Source organism: Ascaphus truei, chromosome 5 (genome assembly GCF_040206685.1).
Source record: "Ascaphus truei isolate aAscTru1 chromosome 5, aAscTru1.hap1, whole genome shotgun sequence".
NCBI classification, from domain to species: Eukaryota; Metazoa; Chordata; class Amphibia; order Anura; family Ascaphidae; genus Ascaphus; species Ascaphus truei.
In genome coordinates, this window is record NC_134487.1 from 223,748,058 (window position 1) to 223,773,566 (window position 25,509).

General features: G+C 45.0%; 1 protein-coding gene across 1 annotated transcript in view; it reads right to left on the reverse strand.

The window, feature by feature from the left end:
* Positions 1-1,384: 1,384 nt before the first annotated feature.
* LOC142495763 (RUN and FYVE domain-containing protein 1-like) overlaps positions 1,385-25,509 on the reverse strand; it is a 597,647-nt gene continuing 573,522 nt past the window's right edge. The window contains 1 exon segment of the mRNA XM_075601692.1: positions 1,385-1,886. Coding sequence (XP_075457807.1) covers positions 1,743-1,886 — 144 coding nt within the window. The 3' untranslated portion in view covers positions 1,385-1,742.

Sequence of the window (25,509 nt, forward strand, 5' to 3'; positions counted from 1 at the left end):
TCGACAAAATATTAAAAATGAACATTTTATTTATGATTGTGTTCATTTGTCCAATTACATTTGAGCCTCTGAAATAAGGGGACTGTGTATGAAAATGGTTGCAATTCCTAAATGTTTCATACGATATTTTTTTGCAACCCCTTGAATTAAAGCTGAAAGTCTGCACCTCTATTGCATCTCGGTTGTTTCATTTCAAATCCATTGTGGTGGCGTACAGAGCCAAAATTATGAAAATGTTGTCAGTGTCCAATTATTTACAGAACTAACTCTGTGTGTGTGTGTGTGTCTCTCTCTCTCTCTCTCTCTCTCTGTATATATATATATATATATATATATATATATATATATATAAAAAAAATACACGGGCAAACCCCCTATGCCCAACATTAACCCTAGGGTTACTCACAGTAACCCGGACTAGAAGGAACAGCAGGACAGGGCTTAACTTGTCTTTTTAGAAGCCCTACTGCCCCTTTCCTCTCATTCCCATCTAAATCATAACAGTACATCATACCTTTCAGTTTACTTAAACGTGGGGGACCTGTGTGTGGGTTAATGTAAAGTTGTTACTTGCAGCTAAATTTCCAATGATTTAGAAATGTATCTCTGTGCTTAGTCTGATTAGTCACTTTTTAGTGCAGACACTTTCACAGATACAGTTTAAATCAAACATATGCTGCCTATGATTCAGATACTAATTTATCTATCTAATATTGCTAATGACTGTAATGGATACATTCAATTTAGGTACATGAGTCAACTAGACTGTCTTGTTGGTTCAGTAATAATTTGATCAGAATTGTTTTCTCTCCCATGATTAAACTATTAGGGCCATATATTTAGAGGCTAATCTTTCAATGTGAGGTACTGACAATCTTGTCTTCCTCCTTTGTCATTCTCCACTGCCTCCTTTTTGTTTATCTTGCATTGTCCCTCACTACTGTTTCATTTCCCTATTGCTGCGACAAGTATTTTTGCACATCTCATAATGCCATGTTTATAGAGCACAGTGGGGGGACAGGAAGCAGAGTTTCCACATGTACAACTAAGCTAGCCTAGGATAATAGAATGAGCAGAGTTGCAGAGACCAGGAGATGAGTAGTACAGTAACTCTGTGTAACTAGGAAATAAGTGGGAGGTGGGAGGAAATGCCTAAAAATACTGTACATGTAGATAGGAAACATAAAGAAAAAAATTCCATTTAAAATTAGTTTGAAAATACATTACTGAGTCCACAGGTGTCATTTTCATTAATCAAAACAAAAAGGCATTTTATTGTTCACTTTGTTTGTGATATCAAACAATGATGATTATTATTATTATTATTTTTTAAAGAAATATGGTCTTGATATTGTTTCAACATTTTTCGTGGCAATTCCCCCCCCCCCCCCCCCCCAAAGGCACATTTATTTACCAACACAGTTTTAGTGATCGTAATCTCAACAGCATTTGCCACAAAAACTAATCATTGTGTATGTTACAGAAAAGGCATGATATATAAAAGATTTTACAAATTTGTTGTAATGAAAATGTATGTATTGTGTAGGTAAGCAATACATTAATAATTTGCATTTATATGATATATCACTTTTTAATATGAAGTTATTACCAGAAAAAGTTAAACATTTGCAAATAACCATATCAAGCAGAATTAGAAAATTTATTGGCTTATTTCCTTTCTTCAAATAATTTTTCCCTTTAATATTACACAGCATCAGTAACAAGTGAAATTGCATGTGATCTTATGAAGCGTTTGAGGAACATCTCTGGAGCAGTACGTTATGGCAAGTATCACAAACACGAACAGGTTTCGGGTAGGATGGTAGAGAAAGTTCATTACTGGAGCAGCTGTTGCAAAAGATGTCTCCACAGTTTCTGCAATGATGCTAAAAGAGATAAAAAGAAAATAGCTGAGCCCCAAAAAAGCCAGACATAATTAGCTATGAATATCAAGCTTTGCATTTAGGTTTTTTTTTTTAATGCCAATTCCTGTTATTAACATGTGTTAATTTATAAGAGAAAATGGTCCTTCTGCATTGTACTTTAACTTACCATAAAAAGAAAACACACTGTAACCAGTTTAAACAAGCTTGGTAAAGAGAGTTATATCAAAGTTGATTCATGTTAACAAAGAAACAAAATCTATAATACTTTTTTATGTTCTGCACATTTACACTTACTGTGTTAAAGGATCAATTCATACAATATCCTGCATGTGTTTTTTTTTTAAAGTGAAACTTCTTTAGTGACACCTAGTCAATTTTGATGGAACAAAACTCCATCATGGAGACGAAAATTTGAAACGGAAATGACGTCACGTAACGGCCGCCGCTCCCCCCACATGGCCGCTGACGTGAAACTTCCTTAGTGAAACAGATGTGAGGTGCAAGTGATGAGGCCAACACTTACCTCCATGCCCACATTCGGGAGTGGGAAGATATAGGAAGAGCGCTGAGTGCGCGCGAACACACACGCGCGTTACCGTGCCCTGTCGCCTCCTGCTCTGATCCGGTAACGGGGGGGGGGCTTGAGTGCGCTGCGTTCCCCGCAGCACAACCAGAGGGGGGGAGGAAGAGCGCTGAGCGCGCGCGTGCACACACACGCGCGTTACCAGGGCCCCGTACCTCCGGGGGGCTGGCTGCAGCAGGACAAACAGCCGTGTCCGCAGCTCTGCCGGGGGGGAGAGAGTGGGGGCTGCTCCGGCCATGTACCTTCACGGGGGGGGCTGCTCGGGAGACTCAGACAGAGCCGCCCGTGTCCGCAGCTCCACAGGGGGTGGGGGGAGTCAGGAGAGAGGAGAGAGGAAGGACACATAGAGAAATACACACACACACACACAAACAAAGAGAGACACATACACTGACTGACACACATACACACACTGACTGACACGCATACACACTGACTGACATGCATACATACACACACTGACTGACACGCATACATACACACACTGACTGACTGACTGACTGACTGACTGACTGACTGACACACACACACACACACACACACACACACACACACACTGACTGACTCACACACATACACTGACTGACATATACTGTACACACACACACACACCCTGTGATGTGCCGAACACCGTCCCCCGAGTGACGTGCCTATCCCCTCCAGTGAGCTGCCGAGCACCCCCACATATCCCCATACCTCCCCCGGGAGGCTGGCTGCAGCAGGACACAAAGCCTGCAGCTCCATCGGGAGGGAAGGGGGGGGGCACAGACAGAGCCCACAGTGTCCGCAGCTCCACCGGGGGTAGTCAGGAGAGGGGAGGGGACACAGGACACAGAGAGAAACACACACAACAGAGAGAGAGAGAGAGAGAGAGAAACACACACACACAGACACAGACATACGGAATTCAGTGACTATAAATAGACGTGCAAATAGCTAAAGCACGCGGTCAAACTTCTTTGTATTTTGGAACTGAAATTGTTTTTTGATTTTTAATTAAAAACATCACCATCACAAATACAATTTCTGTGACAAAACACAAAGAAGTTTCACTTAAAATGCGTGTGCTCGAGGCGCATGCGCGACGGCTGACTGAATGGAAGTGTGAGTTGACAGCTCCGTTCAAAGCCAGCGACTAATTAAATAAATAAAGCATGCAAGTGCCTAAAAGCAACACCAAAAACATACCAAAGCTTGCCTAATCACGCTAAGATGTCAAGGGCGACAAGATCGAAGAGGACCTCCTTGGTTTTAACCGACTATTTCGCAAAAGGAAACTCGGCACGCGCCAAAAATCTTGAGGGGCCGGAGCGAAGCGGCACTGAATCGGAGGAGGAAGAAGAGGGAGACGACCGCAATAGAGATAACCAAGTGATGATTAGGAGAGATATGCGGGAGTTTTGTATGGACATAAAGCGGTGCCTACAATCGGAGTTAGCTGCACTAAGGGCAGATATCAGTGGAATAGGGGAGAGGACTGACTCCCTGGAAAAAAAGCTAGACTCCACCATTACAGCCCTGCACAAGACTGACAAGCAAATGGCACAGATGAAGGAAACTGTCAGGGATCTCACAGATAGGCAAGAAGATGCCGATAACCGAGACCGCCGGAACAACGTGAGGATCAGGGGGGTGCAAGAGGCGGAGAATGACCCGGAGGACTTCGTGGGAAGATGGCTGCAACATCTAATGCTAGATAGACCGGAACAAGACCTCCACATAGACCACTGTCACAGGGCTCTGCGGTCACAGCCGCAGCAAGGAGACCCCCCTCGGGACATAATAGCAAGATTCCACTTCTGTAAAGTGAAGGAGGCTTTCTGCCAGATGACCCGGAGTGATGTAGAATTTGAGGGGTACAAGATACAGGTGTTTCAGGACATATCTCCCACTTTTTTACTTAAAAGGAGACAGCTGGCCCCCATTACCAAGGTGCTACGGGATGAGGGGATCCGGTATCGATGGCTGTACCCGTTTGGGCTTGTGGTGATCAAGAACGAAGCGGCCAACACTCTGCGCAGGCTGGAGGAGGGTGAGAATTTCCTCACCAAATTGGGGCTCTAAAGCAAGATTCCGGAGGAGATAGCTGCGGGGAGACCAGCCCCTGACCCAGCTTGGAAAGAAGCCAGGAAATCAGACAAGAATTTGCAACCCTGGAGCCCAAAGTAAAGTAAAGACAAGACCCTATATACAGAAGAAGTTCGATCTTGCCTGTTTCGGCTGTTTCTGCTGTTGATCTAAAGTTGCTCTAAAGTTGTGAGCCAAGTTTGTGACACGTTGAAACGCTACCCCTTAGACCTCTTGGTACTAGCGGCGCTTCTCCGGGACTGGCGGCTATCTTGGATCAGCTCCCACTACACAAAGAGACCTGGGAGGGGCCAGATGACGTCGTGGAGGGGGAGCCAGCGCCTCTCGCGAGAAAATCTGGAAGGAGGAGACCGGACACCTCCAAGATGGTGGCGGACGTGGACAAAAGGTGCGGAGAATTACAGAGGCATCGCGGGATCAAGGTTCAGGTGACGCGGGCATCCAACGAGACCTACAGGAGGAAAAGCTGCCCAACAGATGAAGACCGGCAGGGACTCTCAGCGGGCGAGGAGGAGGCTGGGGGAGACCCTCGAACGTGGGGGAATCATGGGTTAAGGAATAGCTAAGCAAGGTTTAGCCTATAGAGGGGAAAGAAAGTGGCGCTAACACAATAAACAATAAAGAAAAACAAAAAACTGTTAAAACATCACTAACAATAAAACATACCGCCCCCCCTCACCCCCCCCCCCCCAAAAAAAGAAGAAAAAAAAAGGAGGCACACTCTAGAGCGAGGGAACAAGTTGGCCCATGGAGGGGATAAAGTAAGATATAACACAGATCCCTTGGACTCACACGACGGGTTGGGAGTTAGGGCCCATGAGCTGAGATTGGAAGTGTACCCAAGACGCAACTATATAACTCACCCCACATAAGGACGGTGGGAGGGCCGAGCTGGGAGGTCAGGAGTAGGTGGCCCAAGGAATGAGACTGGGATCTCCAAGAAGGGGTAGGGATCGGGGGCTGTGGGGGGCTAACATTTTGAGCTGAGGGGATAGGGGTTGGGAGAATAGGCGTAAGAGGAAGAGGGAGCTCTCGCTAGGGACCTAGGGGGTAATATTATACATAGTTAGAGAAGGGGGGTCTAGCTGGTTATAAGGTAAAGATGTGATATTTTAGGGAAGACAGGGGGGGGGGGGAAAGGTAGTAGGGTTAGGGGTAGGAAGGGTCGGATTTAACTTAATGGAATCTTATATACAGGGCAGACCGCCTTAGGCAACAACGAGCTGAAGGATCATGAAAACCCCCCGGGGTATCGGCTGAGGTTGGGGAGAGGTCTGGGGTGGACAGTGCGTAAGGTCACGGGGTTCCGGATGCTACTTTCCCCAAAGGTTATAAAGGGATTAGGGTTGTTTCTCAATAGGTATTCTAAAGGGCCATGCTGTTCTAGGTTCTAGGTGTTGAGACAGGAGTTACATTGTTTAACAGGTTTTACACAAAATGCAGTAACCCGGCGCCCCAATAGACAACAATACCCCAGTCCAAATGTCAGTCCATATGGTAGGTTGAAAGTTCTTTATATAATTCTTGTTGTGGAAGAAGTGATGGTTCAGTTGCAGATTATTGCTTCTGTGCTCCTCCTATAATGCAATAAACAAAAGAGAAAAGACCATTGCGCAGCCACACGAACCACTGAACGCCTCCAAAAAAGGATTTATAATAATAAACTTACAAACATGTTGTGTCAGTGTTCCTTTGAGAGAATCTGTGCTTTAACCAACTTCTTTTTTCGGATATCACGAACCCCACGTGTTTTCCTTTAAATGTCAGTTCACTCTTCTGTTCTCTCACAGCAGCTCCCCTTAGGGGTATACCCCGTGTGTTCCCGGAAAGGAAATAACAAGGGAAATGTTGGTGCAGATTTGATAAAATTTAATGACAATAAAATAATAAAAACAGCCAAATGCTTACTTACATAAGCCAGGCTGTGAAAAGACAGCTGACAATGTGCCGTCCGCAGCTTGATACAGTCTGGGGCAATGGTCCCTGTGGTAACTACACTCTCACTCCTCACAGCAGTGGACCACTGATGAAGTGACCGCATTGCGTCACGAAACGCGTTTGGAGAGGGAGGAGCTGGAGCGGGCACGTCCGTCAGTAGCTAGGAGATCAGCTGGGAAAGATTTGGCGGCAGCGTGACGTCATCAAACTGCGCTGAGAGAGGCGTTTGCCTCGTTGAGCAGGGAGCAGAAACAACACGCAAGTACTGGTTGCAACACTTCAAGCTACACAAGCTGCACTAGCACACGAGAACCGGGAAGGGGGGCGTTAACAGGCAGCTGCGCAGAGTCTGACGCCAACACCGGGGTTTGTGAGGAGTGAGAGTGTAGTTACCACAGGGACCATTGCCCCAGACTGTATCAAGCTGCGGACGGCACATTGTCAGCTGTCTTTTCACAGCCTGGCTTATGTAAGTAAGCATTTGGCTGTTTTTATTATTTTATTGTCATTAAATTTTATCAAATCTGCACCATCATTTCCCTTGTTATTTCCTTTCTGGGAACACACGGGGTATACCCCTAAGGGGAGCTGCTGTGAGAGAACAGAAGAGTGAACTGACATTTAAAGGAAAACACGTGGGGTTCGTGATATCCGAAAAAAGAAGTTGGTTAAAGCACAGATTCTCTCAAAGGAACACTGACACAACATGTTTGTAAGTTTATTATTATAAATCCTTTTTTGGAGGCGTTCAGTGGTTCGTGTGGCTGCGCAATGGTCTTTTCTCTTTTGTTTATTGCATTATAGGAGGAGCACAGAAGCAATAATCTGCAACTGAACCATCACTTCTTCCACAACAAGAATTATATAAAGAACTTTCAACCTACCATATGGACTGACATTTGGACTGGGGTATTGTTGTCTATTGGGGCGCCGGGTTACTGCATTTTGTGTAAAATTGTTGGATATACGTATTTGTGGGAAATTCGTTAGGCAGGGACCCTGTGGCAGCCTTCACATAAGTATAAGTTGTTTATTTATTCATTGTAAAATACACATTAACGGTCTTAGCGCTGAGCTTTAGGGTTCATTCACATTACAAGCAAATTGTTTAACAGGTAGCAGATGTTTTCTGAAAGACAATTACAAGTGGACGCCGGCTGGGACTGCGGTCTGGCCGTTGTCGTGCGTCTGCACACTCGGGTCGGGGCTAATGCCCAGGATCCCGAGAAAGTCCTTGGGAGGGGAAGGAGTTGAGTCTCCCAACTGGTGGGAGGAGGTTCGGGGAGGGCTCAGCTCGATTCCCACAACCCAAAGGCTAGGGAGGAGCAATGGTCATGGACCATTGAATTCCTTCCCACCCTGTTCATTTTTCCTTGTATGTCTTCTGTACCCTTTGTGTCCCCCTGTCCAGGTCCCTTCCTCTGCCTAGGTGGTGCAACGTCGAGGCTTGGTGAACTACTGAACACTGCGGGGCGGCGGAGACTCTCCAGCAACAAACCAACACTTTCCGTAGAGACGCAGCTGACGAGAGGTGAGAACACGCACCCACCATGACGCCGACTTTTTTCTCACATAATGCCAAAGGGTTAAATTGCCCCCTGCAAAAGGAAGGTGGCTCTCACTGATTACAAGAGGAAAGGAGCAGATGTTGTACTAATTCAGGAGACCCACTTTAGCACCACCAGCTTCCCGAAATATTTTGACAAGCAATTCAAGCAGGTGTTTCTGTCTTCTGCAAAGGAGAAGAAACGCGGGGTTGCGATACTTATACACAACAGAGTGGGACTGGTGGTGGACGCAATAAAGAAAGACAAGGAAGGCAGGTTCCTCTTGTTTACAGGGTCCATAAATCTTCAGCCAATAACAATTGCTGTGGTGTATGCACCAAACAGACATGACTCGGCCTTTTATACAGCAATATTCAAAGCCATCCAAAAACACGCTAAAGGCGCCATGATAGTAGGAGGTGACTTTAATACAGTACTGAACGTGGCCCTAGACAGATCAGGTTCTCCCAGGATTGGATCAATATCTAGGCCTAAGGCCCTGAAACAGGGGCTAAGGGAGGTGCAGCTGGTCGATGTCTGGAGGGAGTTACACCCGTTAGACAAGAACTTTACCTTTTACTCACACCCACATGACTCCTTTCGCAGAATCGATTACTTCTTTGTCTCTAGTAGATTGGTCCTGTAGATCTCCCATTCTGGGATCCACGATATTTCGTGGTCAGATCATGCACCCATAGAGCTAAGCTGCACACAGATAGGGCTGGACAGACCTGGAGCAAACTGGAAACTGAATGAGTCCTTATTAAAAATACCCGAATTGCTGGAGACGGTGGGAGGGGAAATTAAACATTCCGTGAAAGTGTTCGTTCCCATATAACCCTCTAGGAGGCACATAAAGCAACACTACGAGGGGTTCTAATTAGTGTGGTGGCCAGAAGAAAGAGAGAGAGGAACGCAAACATTTTGGAAAGTCAGAATGAGCTAAGGGAGCTCTGGGACCAGCATAAGAGATCTACTGATTCGGCTGCTCTCCAAAAAATTACAGATGCTCAGATTAAGTTAAATCTGCTCCTGACCTCTCAGGCCGAGAAATCGTTAAGCTGGTCAAAGAGGAAATTCTTTGAAAAAGCAAACAAGCCAGATACCTTGCTGGCCAATCTGATCAACTCTAAAGTTAAGAACTATAATATTCAAGCCATCAGATTACAAATCGGGCATACTCTCTGCCAACCCTAAAAATATTGTAGACGAATTCAAGAAATTCTATGAAAAATTATATGATGGAGGGAAGGTGACCCGTTCCTCTGGTACCAAGAAATCCCTGACGGATTTCTTGAAGGGCGCGAATCTGCTGGGTCTGAGTGAGGAGGATAGAGAGGTAATGGGAAGGGATTTCACAATGGAGGAGGTATCTGAGGTTATCAAAAACCTGAAACCCTCTAAAGCCCCGGGTCCCGACAGATTCTCGAATCTTTATTACAAAAAAATTAAGAAGCAGCTGACTCCGTATCTCCTCCGCATGTTCAATCAAGTCTTGGGTGGTACCCCCTTTCCCCAGCACATGCTCCAAGCGTCCATCTCTAACATTCACAAACAGGGTAAGGACCCACAGGACTGTAGGAGCTACAGGCCAATATCCCTCATTAATCCGGACATTAAAATCTATGCTAAATTACTGGCCAATAGATTTGGTCTCATCCTGCCCAGACTTGGTGCACCCAGATCAAGTCGGGTTTATCCCGAGTCGACAGGCAGTTGATAATACCCAGCGAATTATTGATCTGTCAGAAATAGCCAATACAAGATCCATACCAGTTATGGCGCTCAGTCTGGACGCGGAAAAGGCGTTTGACAGGATAGACTGACCATATTTGGAGGCCATGCTTGGAGCATTCGGGCTTGGTGCAAAGTTGACAAAAGCTATCTTTCCTTCTATGCGGCTCCATTGGCTAGGGTTACCCATCAGGGATTCTCTTCCGACCCCTTCCAAATTAAGAGCGGAACAAGGCAGGGCTGCACGCTCTCCCCCCTCCTCTTTGCATTGTATTTGGAGCCCCTGGCGGCTCAGATACGCGATAGCAAAGATATCACAGGTATTGTCATTGGAAGCCAGTCGCATAAGGTGGCACTGTATGCGGATGACGTTTTCCTGACAATATCTAAACCTCTTACCTCTCTACCGAACCTGTTCGACTTGTTGGGGAGATTCAATAGGATCTCCGGATTCAAAATCAACCAATCTAAATAAGACGCTATGAACATAAATGTACCCAAACCTCTGGAGAAACTGATCACTCTCAACTTCAATTTCAACTAGCAGCAGAAGCAAATCAAATACCTAGGCGTTAATGTAACCATGGTATCCAAATTGCTGTATCAGGCAAACTACCCCAAATTGATGCACACCCTGAGTGGGGAAATTAGGAGATGGGACACTTACAAAATTTCTTGGATAGGGAAGATCCACTGCGTCAAGATGAATCTGTTCCCGCGCCTTCTCTACCTGTACCAAACCCTCCCGGTGCCTTTAAGGTTGAAGGATACCCTCTCGCTCCAATCTGAGATAGATAAATTTATCTGGGGAGGGAAGAAGGCGAGAGTGGGAAAGCAGATAATGCGCAGGCAGACAGGGGCAGGTGGGTTAGCGGTACCTTGCTTGTCGTCCTATTACAAGGCAGCCCAATTATGCCAAATTGTGCAATGGCACACTAATCCGGACTCGAAAAGATGGGTCGCTTTGGAAGGGGAACTATGCTCCCCTGTAGAGCTGGAGCATTTAACTTGGCTCCCCAAAAAGGTGCGGTTAGGCGCCAAAATGCCGCTATCCTCGATGACCAACTCGCTATCGGTGTGGGAGGCCACCAGGCTCAAATGCAAATTGACCCATAAATTATCAGGAATGACCCCACTATGGGGAAACCCATCGTTTGCTCCAGGTCTGTCACGGGCGGAATTTTCTATCTGTAAACACAAACACATTAATAGGCTAGTGGATTTGGAGGGCAGAAGAAGAATACAAACTTTTGATCTACTTAAATCTGACAAAAATATCCCCAATGCCGAGTTCTTTAGATACCTCCAGATCAGAGCATTTTATCAGACATACAGTATCAGCCCCAAACCCAATTAACGAACTTTGAAAAGCTCTGTCGATCAGGGACATCCACAAAGAGACTTATATCGCAGATGTACAAGGAGGTGACCAGTTTTGGTTCAACGGAAAAGTCAGGGTATGATTAAATGGGAGACTGACCTAGGGGAGGAACTGGATTTAGAGGAGTGGACGAAAATTGTCTTGGCAGCTTCCAAAAGCTCCATATGCACGACCTTAAGGGAAAACGCATATAAAGTTATGATGCGGTGGTACCACACCCCCATAAAATTTGCCAAATTTCTGCCAAGTTACTCCCCATTGTGTCCAAGACAATGTGGACAGCAAGCAGACCTGTTGCACATGCTGTGGTTTTGTCCCAAAATCGCCCCAGTCTGGGACTCAATTAAAGATTGGCTAGACAGAATCCTAGACACGCAAATCCCGCTAGATCCATGGTTGTTTCTCCTCAATAGGCCGCATCCGGGCCTCTCCAAAAAAAAGAATAAGTTAGTGGCGCACTTTGCGACGGCGGAACGCAGGGATATCGCAGCACGCTGGAGACAGAATGAGATTCCCCTGATTGCTAAAATTCGGAATAAAATTTGGACAGTTTGCCAGATGGAGAAATTGACAAGTTTGGTCAATGACACTGGCGCAAATTACCTAAAAGTTTGGTCGCCCTGGTTGGCCCAGACAGATATACCGGGGGTGGAAAGGTCCACGATTTGGCAATAATAGGGGCAAGTAAATTCTCCCTTGATGACATTGCGCTGGTTAGGGAGCCGCAGACAAAGTTAGACAAAACCATATGAACGAGACACGGGTGGCGCCTGGAGGGAATCCGACCGCCTCAGAAACAGTGATCCAGTGGACACGGAGCATCCAACGGAACCACGGCAAGAGGACCCCCCCCCCATTACCCCTCCCCCACCACCCCCTTTTCTCCCCTGGTTTGGTGGTTTGTGTTTTTGTCTGTTTGTCTGTCTACCCTGTTCGTCTTGTCTTCACCGGTTGAGAGTGCTTATACATGGATGACTACTACCAGGTTGTAACTGTTCTTTAATGCAAATGTATGCCATGTATGTACACCATGTAAGTAATCAATAAAATTCAAGTTGGAAAAAAAATGCGAGTGCTCGGCACACACAAATGTTTGTTTTTCTAAATAAATCAGTTCTGTTGTATTAGATAATACTTACTACATTTTTTTTAAATTAAACTCAATGCCATTTTTAATGAGTTTTAATACACTGATCATGCGTTGATTTCTATAGCAGGTTTTAACACTTCCTGGCAGTGCGCTGCTTTCCTCTTTTCTACTACTAATAGACTTCTGCATCAGCGGCTTGGCACAACACTACGGACTCTCCAAGACTTAAGGAGTGGGTAAGATCTCTTCAAGATATTTTATGTGATTTATTGACATGGATGAGTACCAGTATGTGTTATATTTCCTCCAATGAGGTTGCATCAAGGTGATATCTAGCATTATTGATTGTTTCCTTCAGGAGAAGTTATATTGATTATTTACTGGTCACTCACATATCACACTTTATTATATACCCACTCCATACTAGAGTCTTATGCATGAGCCCTATATTTGAATTATTATTGATGTCATTATGTGAAGATTTCACCGTCTCTGGAGCACACACTTTCTATATACATTGAACTACATAAACAGTATATGTCACGCAGAACTAGGCACAGGAAGTGTTTCTTCATAAGTGTATACATAAAATATTTTTATATGGGGCATCTATAATAATAATAATAATAATAATAACATGTTCTTGTATAGCGCTGCTAGTTGTACACAGTGCTTTACAGAGACATTTTGCAGGCACAGGTCCCTGCCTCGTGGAGCTTACAATCTATGTTTTTATTTTTGGTGCCTGGGGCACAGGGAGATAGGGTGACTTGCCCAAGGTCACAAGGAGCCGGCACCGGGAATTGAACCAGGCTTCCCTGCAACAATCTCAGTGTCAGTCAGTGTCTTTACTCACTGAGCCACTCCTTCTCCCCTATCCTATAACAACTCTATTAAATGATGCCGCTTTGTTCTACAATGTAATTACAAGACACACCTTTGCAAAATCCTCCAAGAACAAGATTGGATATCCCTTGAGTCAAGGCGCAAACAACATTTTTCCTGTCTTTCCTTCAAATATTTTCTGGCCAAGCAACCCGCATATCTGAACAAGCTCCTCACCCCTACCATACGCAGGACTTATCACCTGAGATCTGACACAAAAGGACCTGCTGCTAGGAACTTTGGAAGGCAAAAGAAGACGCTCAGGCAGACAGTAGAGCTGCACGAAGGTGGGCATGCTCCACGGAGAATAGACAGAGGATCAATAAAATTCAGGACTAAACTTTCCAAAAAAGCAAAATATAAGGTGCCAATAACTCCTAAAGAACTAGACATGAGACCTAAACTAAAAATAGGAGGATCTACCCAGGTCTATCAGTTCATTGAAAGGAAAGAGCGAGGCTCAGAGGCCCTGCCATGTGGCAATATGGAGGTTGAAAAATTTATTCAAATGGACGGGTCTTCCTCATCACAATTAGAAAATCCAACTCCGGTAACAACAAAAAAGATGCACGTTTTCTTTAAAGATTTTAAGTTTCCCACCAAGCTGAACTACAAAAAGTGGTTGCTGAACTAAGGCTTTTGAGATGGGGATGGAGGAAGTGGAATCAGGCCAAAGCAACCTGGAACAGAATGTCTCTCTACCTTGGAAGAGTCTATTGTAGATATTTTAGAAAAGGACCTGGCGAATCCCGGAGGACCTGGAGAATCGGGCCAAGAGAAATCTCCAGATCAGAGGGATCTCTGAGGACCAAGACCATAACACCATAAAAACCTAATGGACTTTTTTCAAACCATCCTGTAAGATACAATAAGCTTCAAATCTTTCCTGACTTATCAACCCTGACATTGGCAAAGAGAAAAATCCTTAAAGCCATAAACATAATCCTAAGGGAGAACAAAATCCCACATAAATGGGGCTTCCCCTTCCGTCTCATCATAATGAAAAAAACGATTTCACTTATCCATCAAGACAGCGGAAGAGGGACGAATCCTGCTCAGCCAATGGGACCTGGTACCTAAAGAAGAACAGATGACCCCCCAGCCGATCCACTCAGATCATATAAAATAAAAAGGTAACAGGAGCAAATTGTTTGTAGCTGTTCTCAAGGAGCCTAGACACAACATTCAAATTCCAACCTCTGCTTTCTGTATTCACCAATATTTTACTAATATATCTACAAAGCAACCATGTATTTACATTGTTAACTATTGTACAGTAAAATGCCGTCCCTTTCTTGTTGAAGGTGAGCAATGTGGGGTTTAAAGTTATACCGTGACCCCTTTCCAAACCCCCTATGCCTACAGCACAAGTTAAAGTATACTCAATTATGACACACCTGTTATTTAAAGTTTTTTCTGTTTTTTTTGTAATATGTCTTCGCTATGGCTCAAGGTGCAATGTCAACTGAATTCCAGATATCCACCTGTGTTCTAGCTCATCTTATTTCTCACTTAAATAAAAAATATAAAATAATCCTTAAAATAATCCTCACAAAGGCGCATGCGCGGCAGCGGAGGGAATGGCAGCTTAACTAATTAGCTCCGTTCCCCCCGGCTTGAAATCAGCACCAAATAGACAAAAATCAACACCAACGGTGATAAATAGATTCACTGAGGCGCATAGGAATACCCAGTGATGGCAGCGACCCGAGCAAGGTCAAAACAACCCCCCCCCCCCCCGCGGTCCTTACAGACTTCTACCCCAGGGGGGGAAGAGTGGGAAGGAATGAGACCGGCGGAGCAGTAATGGCGGGAGGCTCAGGGGTCGGAGGGGACCCGAGACCAGCGCACAGTCACCAGAGCAGATTTGAAAGAATTCTGCAGTGAAATGAAAGCCTTCTTCCGCAGGGAGATAGAACAGCTGAGGAAAGAACTAAACGCGGTGGGGGAGAGGACCGACGGCTTAGAAAAGCACATGGATGCAGTAACCAGGGCAGTGCAGAGGAATGAAAAAGAAACGCAAAACTTAAAGACATGGTCCTCAATATCGCCAATAAGCAGGAGAACACAGAAAACAGGGACCGGAGGAACAATATCCGCCGCCGAGGGGTCCCTGAGGAAATCGTAGATGCAGAGGAATTTACATCAAGATGGCTGACCCACCTACTGCCAGATAAAATGGAGGCTGATCTGCACCTAGGTCGTTGCCACCGTGCCCTAAGATCCAGACCGCAACTAGGGAATCCCCCACGCGATATTATTATGAGATTCCACTTTTACAGAATAAAAGAAGAGGTGTGCCAAATCACAAGAAACTCTAAAACAGTGGAATTTGAGGGCATCAAACTCTTAGTGTTTCAAGATATCTCCCCCAGAACTTTAATAAAAAGAAAGGATATGGCCCCCATCACCAAACTACTAAGAGAGAAAGGAGTGCGGTACCGCTGGGTGTTTCCGTTCGGCCTGGCGGTTTTGAAGAACGGAGTGGCACACACCCTAAAACATCCAGACGACGGGGACCTGTTCCTGAAGAAAATAGGGATATGCAAAGAAGCAGAAGATCCCACTCACCTGCCAGCTGGACAAGAACCTGCCCCGGAGCCCGTCTGGAGAGAAGTGAGGGCATCATCAAACTCTCCAAAAGCCACGGCTGCAAATGGAAACAGCCCGAACCATTAAAGAACCAATTAAAGTTTTAAAGGAGCCCTGCCAGTTGTGTTTAAAGTTGGAGTACTTACACTGAAGTTATGTGTTCACCAGTTGCAGTTCCAGATCTGACCATAATGGAGGATGGCGCCCGGCGAGACAAAGCAGCCTTTACAGGATACAACATGGTGGCCCCTGCAGACGGAACACCAGGAACATCACCCTACCACAAGCAGAAGCCGGAAGATGTGGAACCGAGCCAAGATGACAGCGCAGAAGTAATGGTCGTCGGCGGAGATGCTGGGGGGTTGAGGGGCTCTCCAACGAACCGGGAGGTGGACGGCCCGACCTGGGGCTGCGCTATCCGACCTGGTGCTGCGCTACCCTTGTGTCACGATGACCCCAGATGAAGTCCGGTGGGACGAACCATGTTGGGCCTTTTTTGATGCTTTGAGGCCACTGTACCCAATCTCCTGAGAAGTCCTGATTGGAAGGAGACTGCTGAGATGGCCGTGATGCGGTGGAGTGCCCCTACTGCGGGTAAGAGACGCTGGTAGTCGCATTGGGTGCTGTTATCTAAGGAGAAGGGTTTAAGTGCAACCGAAGTCACTTCTTGTTTACTTACCAGCGGGGAGAGTGTGAGTGTGTTACCATCCCCTCTGTGTTGTCTGTCATCTTAAAGTAAATGTTAATGCACTATATCCTTTGCATTTGTGTTTTTTTCTTCATATGAGGGACAACAAAGAGTCTGCTGACCTGGAGAATCTTCTACTTGGAGTTACAGTATTATGTGTTTTTCAGTGCTAACTAACACTGGGTTCATTTGCACATATTAACCGTTTTATCACTTTGCGCCATGAACACTGTTTTGTTTAGGTTTTAATTTGCGGTTTTGGGGAAAACCGCTGGTGTTTAGGCTGCAGCTTGAGTATATCACAATATTTGTTGCACTTTATTATAGTTTTTTCACAATTAATGGCCAAATGCTGACGTTGGTCAACTTATACGCCCCCAGTGAATACGACCTGTCTTTTCTCACTTGTATGTCACTTCAATATTCAAGATAATTCACAGGGTCTCCAAGGGTCTGTTGTTAGTAGGAGGGGACTTCAATACGGATGAATCCGGAAATAGATAGATCGGGTCACGCGAGACCGAAACGCAGAGAAGATGTAGCGGCATTGAGGGCAGGAGTGAAATTGAACCAGCTAGTAGATATATGGAGGGAACTCCATCCTCTGGAAAGGGATTACACGTTCTTTTCTAACCCCCACTCCTCCTATAGCAGAATCGATTACTTCTTTATCTCTAGCAGACTGGTCCCACAGATCTCCCAAACTGGGATCCATGACATTTCATGGTCTGATCATGCCCCGATAGAGCTTAGGTGCACAAATTTAGCCCTAGACAGACCAGGAGCGAATTGGAAGCTTAATGAATCTTTGCTAAAAGTCCCGGAACTGGCCCAACAGATTAATTATGAAATTGCCCACTTCTTTCGAATTAACAAAGGCTCGGTTGACTCACATACAACTCTATGGGAGGCGCACAATGTGACCTTAAGGGGAACTCTAATGAACCTAGCGGTGCGTAAGAAAAGAGAAAGAAACTCTAAAATATTAGCATTGCAAGCAAAACTTATTAATGGCAGAGCATAAACGACATACTAGAGCCGAGACCTTGAGTCTTATTAAAAACGTACAAATTAAATTGAAGCTTTTATTGACTGCCCAGGCAGAGAACTCGTTGAGTTGATCAAAGATGAGATTTTTTTCATAAGCAAACATACCAGATACTATGCTAGCAAACAAATTAAAGGATAGGGCCCCAAATTATAATATCCAAGCCATCCGTCTACAGACGGGGGCATCCACGTCCAACCTCAAGGGGATAGTTGAGGAGTTCAAGAATTTTATGAAAACCTTTACAATGGAGAGAAAGTGAAACACAATCTGCATACAAAAAGAGCTCTGCAGGATTTCCTGGTGGGCTCCAACCTGCCGAGGATGGAGGTTGGGGAGCGAGAGTCTTTGGGGAAGGAGTTTACCCTGGAAGAACTTACCCAGGTGATTAAAGAACTAAAGCCAGCGAAAGCTCCGGGCCCGGATGGTTTCTCTAACCTTTATTACAAAAAAAATGTAAAAACCCTTGCCCCATACATGCTTAGCATGTTCAATGAGGTGTTGGAAGGCAGACCGTTCCCGGACCAAATGCTCCAAGCGGCCATCTCCCTCATATATAAATCAAGTAAAGACCCGCTTGACTGTAAAAGTTATCGACCAATCTCCCTTATAAACACAGACATCAAACTAATTGCCAACAGATTGAGTCATATCCTGCCTAGACTAATACACCCAGATCAAGTCGGCTTCATTAAAGATCGTCAGGCGGCAGACAATACCCGCCGAATTATTGATCTGATAGAAATAGCCAATAACAAACAGATAAAAACTATGGTGTTGAGTCTAGATGCAGAAAAGGCGTTTGACAGGATTGACTGGGCATACCTAAGAGCTACGCTTGGAGCCTTTGGCTTTGGAGACAAACTGATAGGGGCAATACTGGCCCTCTATACCAACCCAACCGCTAGGGTGCAACACCAAGGCTTCCCATCCAATCTATGTATGATCAGGAGCGGTGTGAGGCAGGGCTGCCCGCTCTTGCCCCTACTATTCACTCTCTGCCCCAAAACCCTTGCCCCATACATGCTTAGCATGTTCAATGAGGTGTTGGAAGGCAGACCGTTCCCGGACCAAATGCTCCAAGCGGCCATCTCCCTCATATATAAATCAAGTAAAGACCCGCTTGACTGTAAAAGTTATCGACCAATCTCCCTTATAAACACAGACATCAAACTAATTGCCAACAGATTGAGTCATATCCTGCCTAGACTAATACACCAGATCAAGTCGGCTTCATTAAAGATCGTCAGGCGGCAGACAATACCCGCCGAATTATTGATCTGATAGAAATAGCCAATAACAAACAGATAAAAACTATGGTGTTGAGTCTAGATGCAGAAAAGGCGTTTGACAGGATTGACTGGGCATACCTAAGAGCTACGCTTGGAGCCTTTGGCTTTGGAGACAAACTGATAGGGGCAATACTGGCCCTCTATACCAACCCAACCGCTAGGGTGCAACACCAAGGCTTCCCATCCAATCTATGTATGATCAGGAGCGGTGTGAGGCAGGGCTGCCCGCTCTTGCCCCTACTATTCACTCTCTGTATGGAACCGCTGGCAGCCCAGATTCGTAAAAGCCCAGACATCACAGGAATACGCGTGAACAACCAATCCCATAAGGTGGCTCTGTATGCCGACGATGTCTTTTTGACCATTTCTAAGCCATTAACCTCGCTCCCAAATCTCTTTGACTTGCTAGGGAAATTTAAAAGTATTTCGGGGCTCAAAATAAACCAGGCCAAATCAGAAGCATTGAACATTAACCTCCTGAAAGACCTGGAAAAATTAATTTCAATTTCAACTGGCAAAAATCAGCTATTAAGTACTAAGGAATCAATATCACCAAAGACTATAAATCAATATATAAGGCAAATTATCCTAGATTATTCAAAGAATTAAAGGAGGACATGAGAAAATGGGCCAATTTTAATATATCATGGATAGGGAAAATTTATAGCGTCAAAATGAACCTCCTCCCAAGGGTCTTATACCTATTTCAGACCCTCCCAGTTCCCCTGGGATTGAAGGATATACTCTCCCTTCAATCCGCGATCTCTAAGTTTATATGGGGAGGCAAAAAAGCGAGAGTAAAAAAAAAATCCTATTAAAACAAAAATTGGAGGGGGGCTAGCAGTACCTTGATTGTTATCCTACTATAAGGCCTGGGACCCGCTGCGCTCGTTGGCGCGGGCGGCAATGTAGCGAGTTCCCCACCAGCAGGGGAATCCTTGCGAGCCGGTCCCGGTCCCCACTGGCTGCACAGCTGACTACACGCTGTGGCGCGTCAGCCGCTAGGAGACACCACAGAATGGTGTTTCCTAGCGTTGACGCGTCACGTGGTGTGGCTGTGAGCCAATGGGGAGGGGAGGCTGCGGGAGGAGGAGAGGCTTCGGGGAGCGGGGAGGAGTGTGGAGTGAAAGCAGCGTGAGTGCCTCTCTGTGTGTGTGTCTGAGTGCGTGCGTGCCTGTCTGTGTGTGTGTATGTGTGTGCCTGTCTGTGTGCGTGCCTGTCTCTGTCTGTGTGTGTGTGTGTGTGTGTGTGTGTATGAGTGCGTGCGTGCCTGTCTCTGTCTGTCTGTGTGTGTGTGTGTGTGTGTGTGTGTGTATGAGTGCGTGAGTGCCTGCCTGCGTGTGTGTGTTTTTTTTACTTACCTGCAGCCTGTGGCAGCCCGTGGAGGGAGGGGGGGGAAGAGTAGCGGGTCCCTCCGCTCAAGCCACGCCCCCCCCTCCCTGTCAATCCTCCCACTCCCGCCCACCTCCCGCTCCGGCCCCTCACGTCATGGCCGCGCCCCCTCACGTCATGGCCGCGCCCCCCGACCCGTTTGGCCACGCCCCCCCCACTCCGAGAAAAGTATCCTGTAGACCGCAGATCGCGGTACAGCAAGTTGCACGCGCCGCCGGCAAGCAAGCCAGCCGTGCGGACGCGTGGAACGGGACCTTAGCCGAAGGCAGCACAATTATGTCAAATTTCTCAAAGCAAACAAACCCAGAATTGAAAAGATGGGTGGCATTGGAGAAGGAGTGTTGCTCCCCACTGGAGTTAAACAACCTTATCTGGACCCCAAACATAGCAAAGTAAGCTGGATCCGAGCTGCTCGCCTCAATGACCAACTCACTCACAATCTGGAAGTCCACCAAATTGTCATGTAACTTAACTGGTAGGGGATCCCTGATGACCCCATTATGGGGAAACCCGGGCTTCGCTCCGGTTCTGAATAGGGCAGAGGCTGCGATATGGCGAGCTAAAGGTATTCATAGACTTAGGGATCTGGAGGGCAATAACAAAATTAAAACATTTGAGCAAATTAAATCCGAAAAAGAGATTCCCCAATCTGAATTCTTTAGATACCTCTAGATCAGAGCATTTCATAACAAAATTAAACCCTGTCCCCCATTGACAAACTTTGAAAAGCTCTGTCTGGTTGAGATGGACACGAAGGGACTCACATCACAGATGTATAAGGAAGTGATCGGTTCTAGTCCCACGGTCACAAAAAAGTTAAGATATATGTTGATGTGGGAAAAGAATCTGGGAGAGACACTGGAGGAGGAGGAGTGGGCGCATATTGTTTCAGTGGCCTCCAAGAGCTCACTATGCACCACGTTAAAGGAGAACGCATATTAAGTATTAATGAGATGGTACCACACCCCAGTTAGATTATCAAAATTTGTCCCAGGATACTCCCCATTGTGCCCTAAACAATGTGGCGATCCGGCCGACCTATTACATATGCTGTGGTCTTGCCCTCGGGTAACTCCCTTGTGGGAGCAAATTAGAGATTGGCTACAGAGGATCCTTAACCTCACAATTCCACTAGACCCGTGGTTATTCCTGTTGAACAGGCAGACCCCGGGGATAGCTAAAACAGACATGAAACTGATTGCACATTTCGCATTGGCCACAAGGTGCAAGATCGCAGCATTATGGAAACAAAATGAAATTCCAGTAATCCCCAAAATTCGGTACAGAATTTGGCATACATGCCAGATGGAGAAATTGACAAGTCTCCTAGACGACACTGGCAAAAATTACCTAAAAGTCTGGACACCGTGGCTAAACCAAACAGATATCCCAGGGGTGGACAGGGCCACAATTTGGCTCTAATAATGGAAAGTGCGTTCTCCTTTGACGTAGGAGGCGGAGAGAAGGGCTTAGGTAAGAATAAAGTAAAACTAAGAGATCCGGTTAAAAATACAGATGGTCGTATGCAAGGCGAGATGGGACGGTGACCCACGGAAAAGAAATATGCAGAAGAGCTGTTTCACACACACACACCCCCCCCCTCACCAACCCCCTCCCACATAGGGAGTGTTATTATGTATTATTATTTTACCAAAAAATGGGAGTTGCACGGTGTTCAATGTAGAAAATCATTACAAATATTGTATGTGTGCACGTATTGTAATACTGTGAAAACTAATAAAAATTTAAGTTAAAAAATAAATAATCCTCACAATGTAAATGGGGTTAAACTCCCCTCCAAAAGAAGGCTTGCTTGAAATAATTTGTTAAGGAAAATGGGGATATAATATGTATTCAGAAAACTCACTTTCAAGTTGATAAACACCACGAAATTTCAAGACATTAATTATCAAATTAGTTTCCTCTCTTCAGCCAGGGTTAAAAAATGGTTTGGCTTAATCTATCTATGTATTTATAAAACTGAAAAATTGTTTGTCTGTGGATCTGCTCGCTCATTGGCTCTCGAGGTCTCTGAGTGCAAGGCAGAGTCACATTATTAAAAACACACACAGAGAGAGGGGAGATGCATATATTAAATACACACAGAGAGATGGGAGACACAGAGAGAGGGGGAGACACACACACACACACACACACACACACACACACACACACACACACACACACATATAGCAACTGTAAATATTCCTGTATATTCATTTGCATGTCTTAGACAGGTCTGCAACCCTGTCTTTCACCATTATCACCCAGCACTTCCACTGCAGCAAGGGATTCTGGGAAATGACATGCAAATGAGCACACAGCACCACCTTTTATCTCATGCTCACATTACATGAGCAACCCTTAGCCAATGTATGCTACTTTAGACACAGCTTTTAAGCAAGGGCTTGGGAGATGCAAAGTCAGTAAACCCACTCACAGACATGTTTCAACCTTGATGGGTATCATCAGTGTGAGATTGGCTGCTGACATTTGCTCAGATGAGATTAAAGAGTATGTAATCACCACATTTATTAAGGTTATGGTGGGTAAAAAAAGTGACTAAAACCCTCCACAGTAAAGCATAAAGCAACTGTAAATATTCCTTTATATTCATTTGCATGTCTTAGACAGGTCTGCAACCCTGTCTTTCACCATTGTGCCATTATCCATGTCTTTAAAATCGTTGTGAAGTTTTCTGCTGACTAATTTCTGTTTGAGGTTTGGTGGTTGCCGGAATGCAAGAATGGGAGGTTTGGGAAAGATTTCTTTTAATGCCGCATCCTCTGTCAGCATGGGTTGCAGATCTTTGATTATTTTTCGTATACCCTCTAGGGTAGGTTGTATGTGGTCACTAGTGGTATGCGTGTGGTAGGTTCTTTCTGTCTGTATTGTAGCAGCTGTTCTCGTGGGGCTTTTAGTGCAGATGTAATTGTTTTGGCAATGGTCTTTGGTTTGTATCCCTTCTGTCTGAACGATTCGGTCTATTACATCTGCACTAAAAGCCCCACGATTACATGAGCAACCCTTAGCCAATGCATGCTGCTTTAGACACAGCTTTTAAGCAAGGGCTTGGGAGATGCAAAGTCAGTAAACCCACTCACAGACATGTTTCAACCTTGATGGGTATCATCAGTGTGAGGTTGGTTGCTGAAATTTGCTCAAATGAGATAAGAGTCGGTAATCACCACACTTATTAAGGTTATGGTGGGTAAAAAAAGTGACTAAAACCCTCCACAGTAAAGCATAAAGCAACTGTAAATATTCCTGTATATTCATTTGCATGTCTTAAAAGGTGGCACTGTGTGCTCATTTGCATGTCATTTCCCAGAATCCCTTGCTGCAGTGGAAGTGCTGTGTGCTGGGTGATAATGGTGAAAGACAGGGTTGCAGACCTGTCTAAGACATGCAAATGAATATACAGGAATATTTACAGTTGCTTTATGCTTTACTGTGGAGGGTTTTAGTCACTTTTTTTACCCACCATAACCTTAATAGTCGTGTATATATATATATATATATATATATATATATATATATAAAGATCAAACAGTCAGCACTCTGATGTAAAACAAAAGGCAGTTGCTAGTCCCATAGGGATCCACATAACATACAAACCAGCCCAAAGACCAGTAAGGAGACAGCAACCAACGTGGTATAATCCAAAGAAGTCTGTATTGAAATAAACAGGTACACGAAAGCCAACGTTTCGGTCTCTCAGGGAGACCTTCCTCAGGGCCGTGCATGGGTTTACCCATACAATGCTTAATTTGCATTGACAAATTGTGAGTGTGCATTTGTCTTGTGATTTTTTATTAAAATTTTGTTACCAGATTTTACACATGGATCGGGCGCTTTTTCTCTTGTTTCTCCAATAGAATTTGCTGGGAGGTTGCTGACCCCAAAGAAGAAGCTGCCCGGATGTTGTAATCTCCATACAAAATCATCAACTTTTTTTGTGGAAAACACATATATTTTTTTAGTACATGTTTTACACGGTTTTTTTTTTTATTTTTATTTTACATTTATTAACATTTTCATTTTTTGATTAATACATTTCACCTAATCATATTATATTTTGCTAATCATATTTTTCAGTGCTTTTTGCACAGTTCATCATTCATCATTTTTTATTCAATATATTTTTTAACACACAACAATTATACATATACAATTTATATATTTTTATATTTTACACACACTCACCATCAATACTTATGATCACCATCTGAGTTCCTATATATATTTTATAATAATACATTTTTACAATTGTTTTATACGGGTCATCTGTGCTAACATTTGTTGTGGTTTGTTTGTTGTCAGGAGTCTACTGTGGGGCTAGTACACACCCAGGCGCTGTTGAATTTTTCAATAAATATATATAGTGGAAGCGCTGTATGCTGGGTGACAATGGGGAAAGACAGGGTTGCAGACCTGTCTAAGACATGCAAATGAACATACAGTAATATTTACAGTTGATATATATATATATATATATATATATATATATATATATATATATATACACACACAGTATAAAGCCAGGCAGGGAAGGGACACTGTGACGAGGGAGGGGGGGGGCTGGCCCGATAATAAAGGGGTTACACCACAGCTGGCCACCCCCTACCATCGTGTGGGAGGCGAGGGATTAACTATGATAATGGTTAAGTGTGTCTATATTCCCCTGCCTCAGTACAATGTGTATTTCCCCTTGGTTGAAATGTATTTCCCTGATTACATGTGTTCTGACCCTTACAGTGTATACACCAAGCACCTACACTGGAATCAGGTCGGGAGGGAAAGGGATAACTGTGTTTGTATGTTTATGGCCCTTTGTTCCCCTTCCCGCCTTTTTACCCCCCATTTGCAGCCCAGCCCCATAGGTCGCCATTGGAGCTCCATAGAAGTCTATGGAGATTGCAAGGTTTTTGGCCCTATACCGAGGAAGACCAGCAGGTGGAGCCCGAGAGGACGAGCGGAGCTCCCCATTGAAATGAATGGCGCAATGCATTTCAATGGGAATACCTCGAGTCCGCTCTCTAAGAACTGAGTTGGATGCCTGCCAAACCGCAGTATCCGAAAGCCGATACAATCTCCAAGAAAGGGCTTTGATCACTGAATTACCGTGGGAACTCGGTCACGGTCAAGTTCAAACATATTAAAATCATAACTTTGGTTCTGGGACAGCTAGTGGTCCAATTCTTTTGCCCCTAGCTCATGGGAACCTCCTTACTCGACCCCAACCGGGTCCGACGGGCAATGGCCGCAACAAAAGGGTCGCGCCCGCCACAAGGGTCGTCGCCATTGACCACAATGGCGGAAGAAAGCCGCTAGGTTTTAAAACGCGAAGCGTAAAAGTGCATAA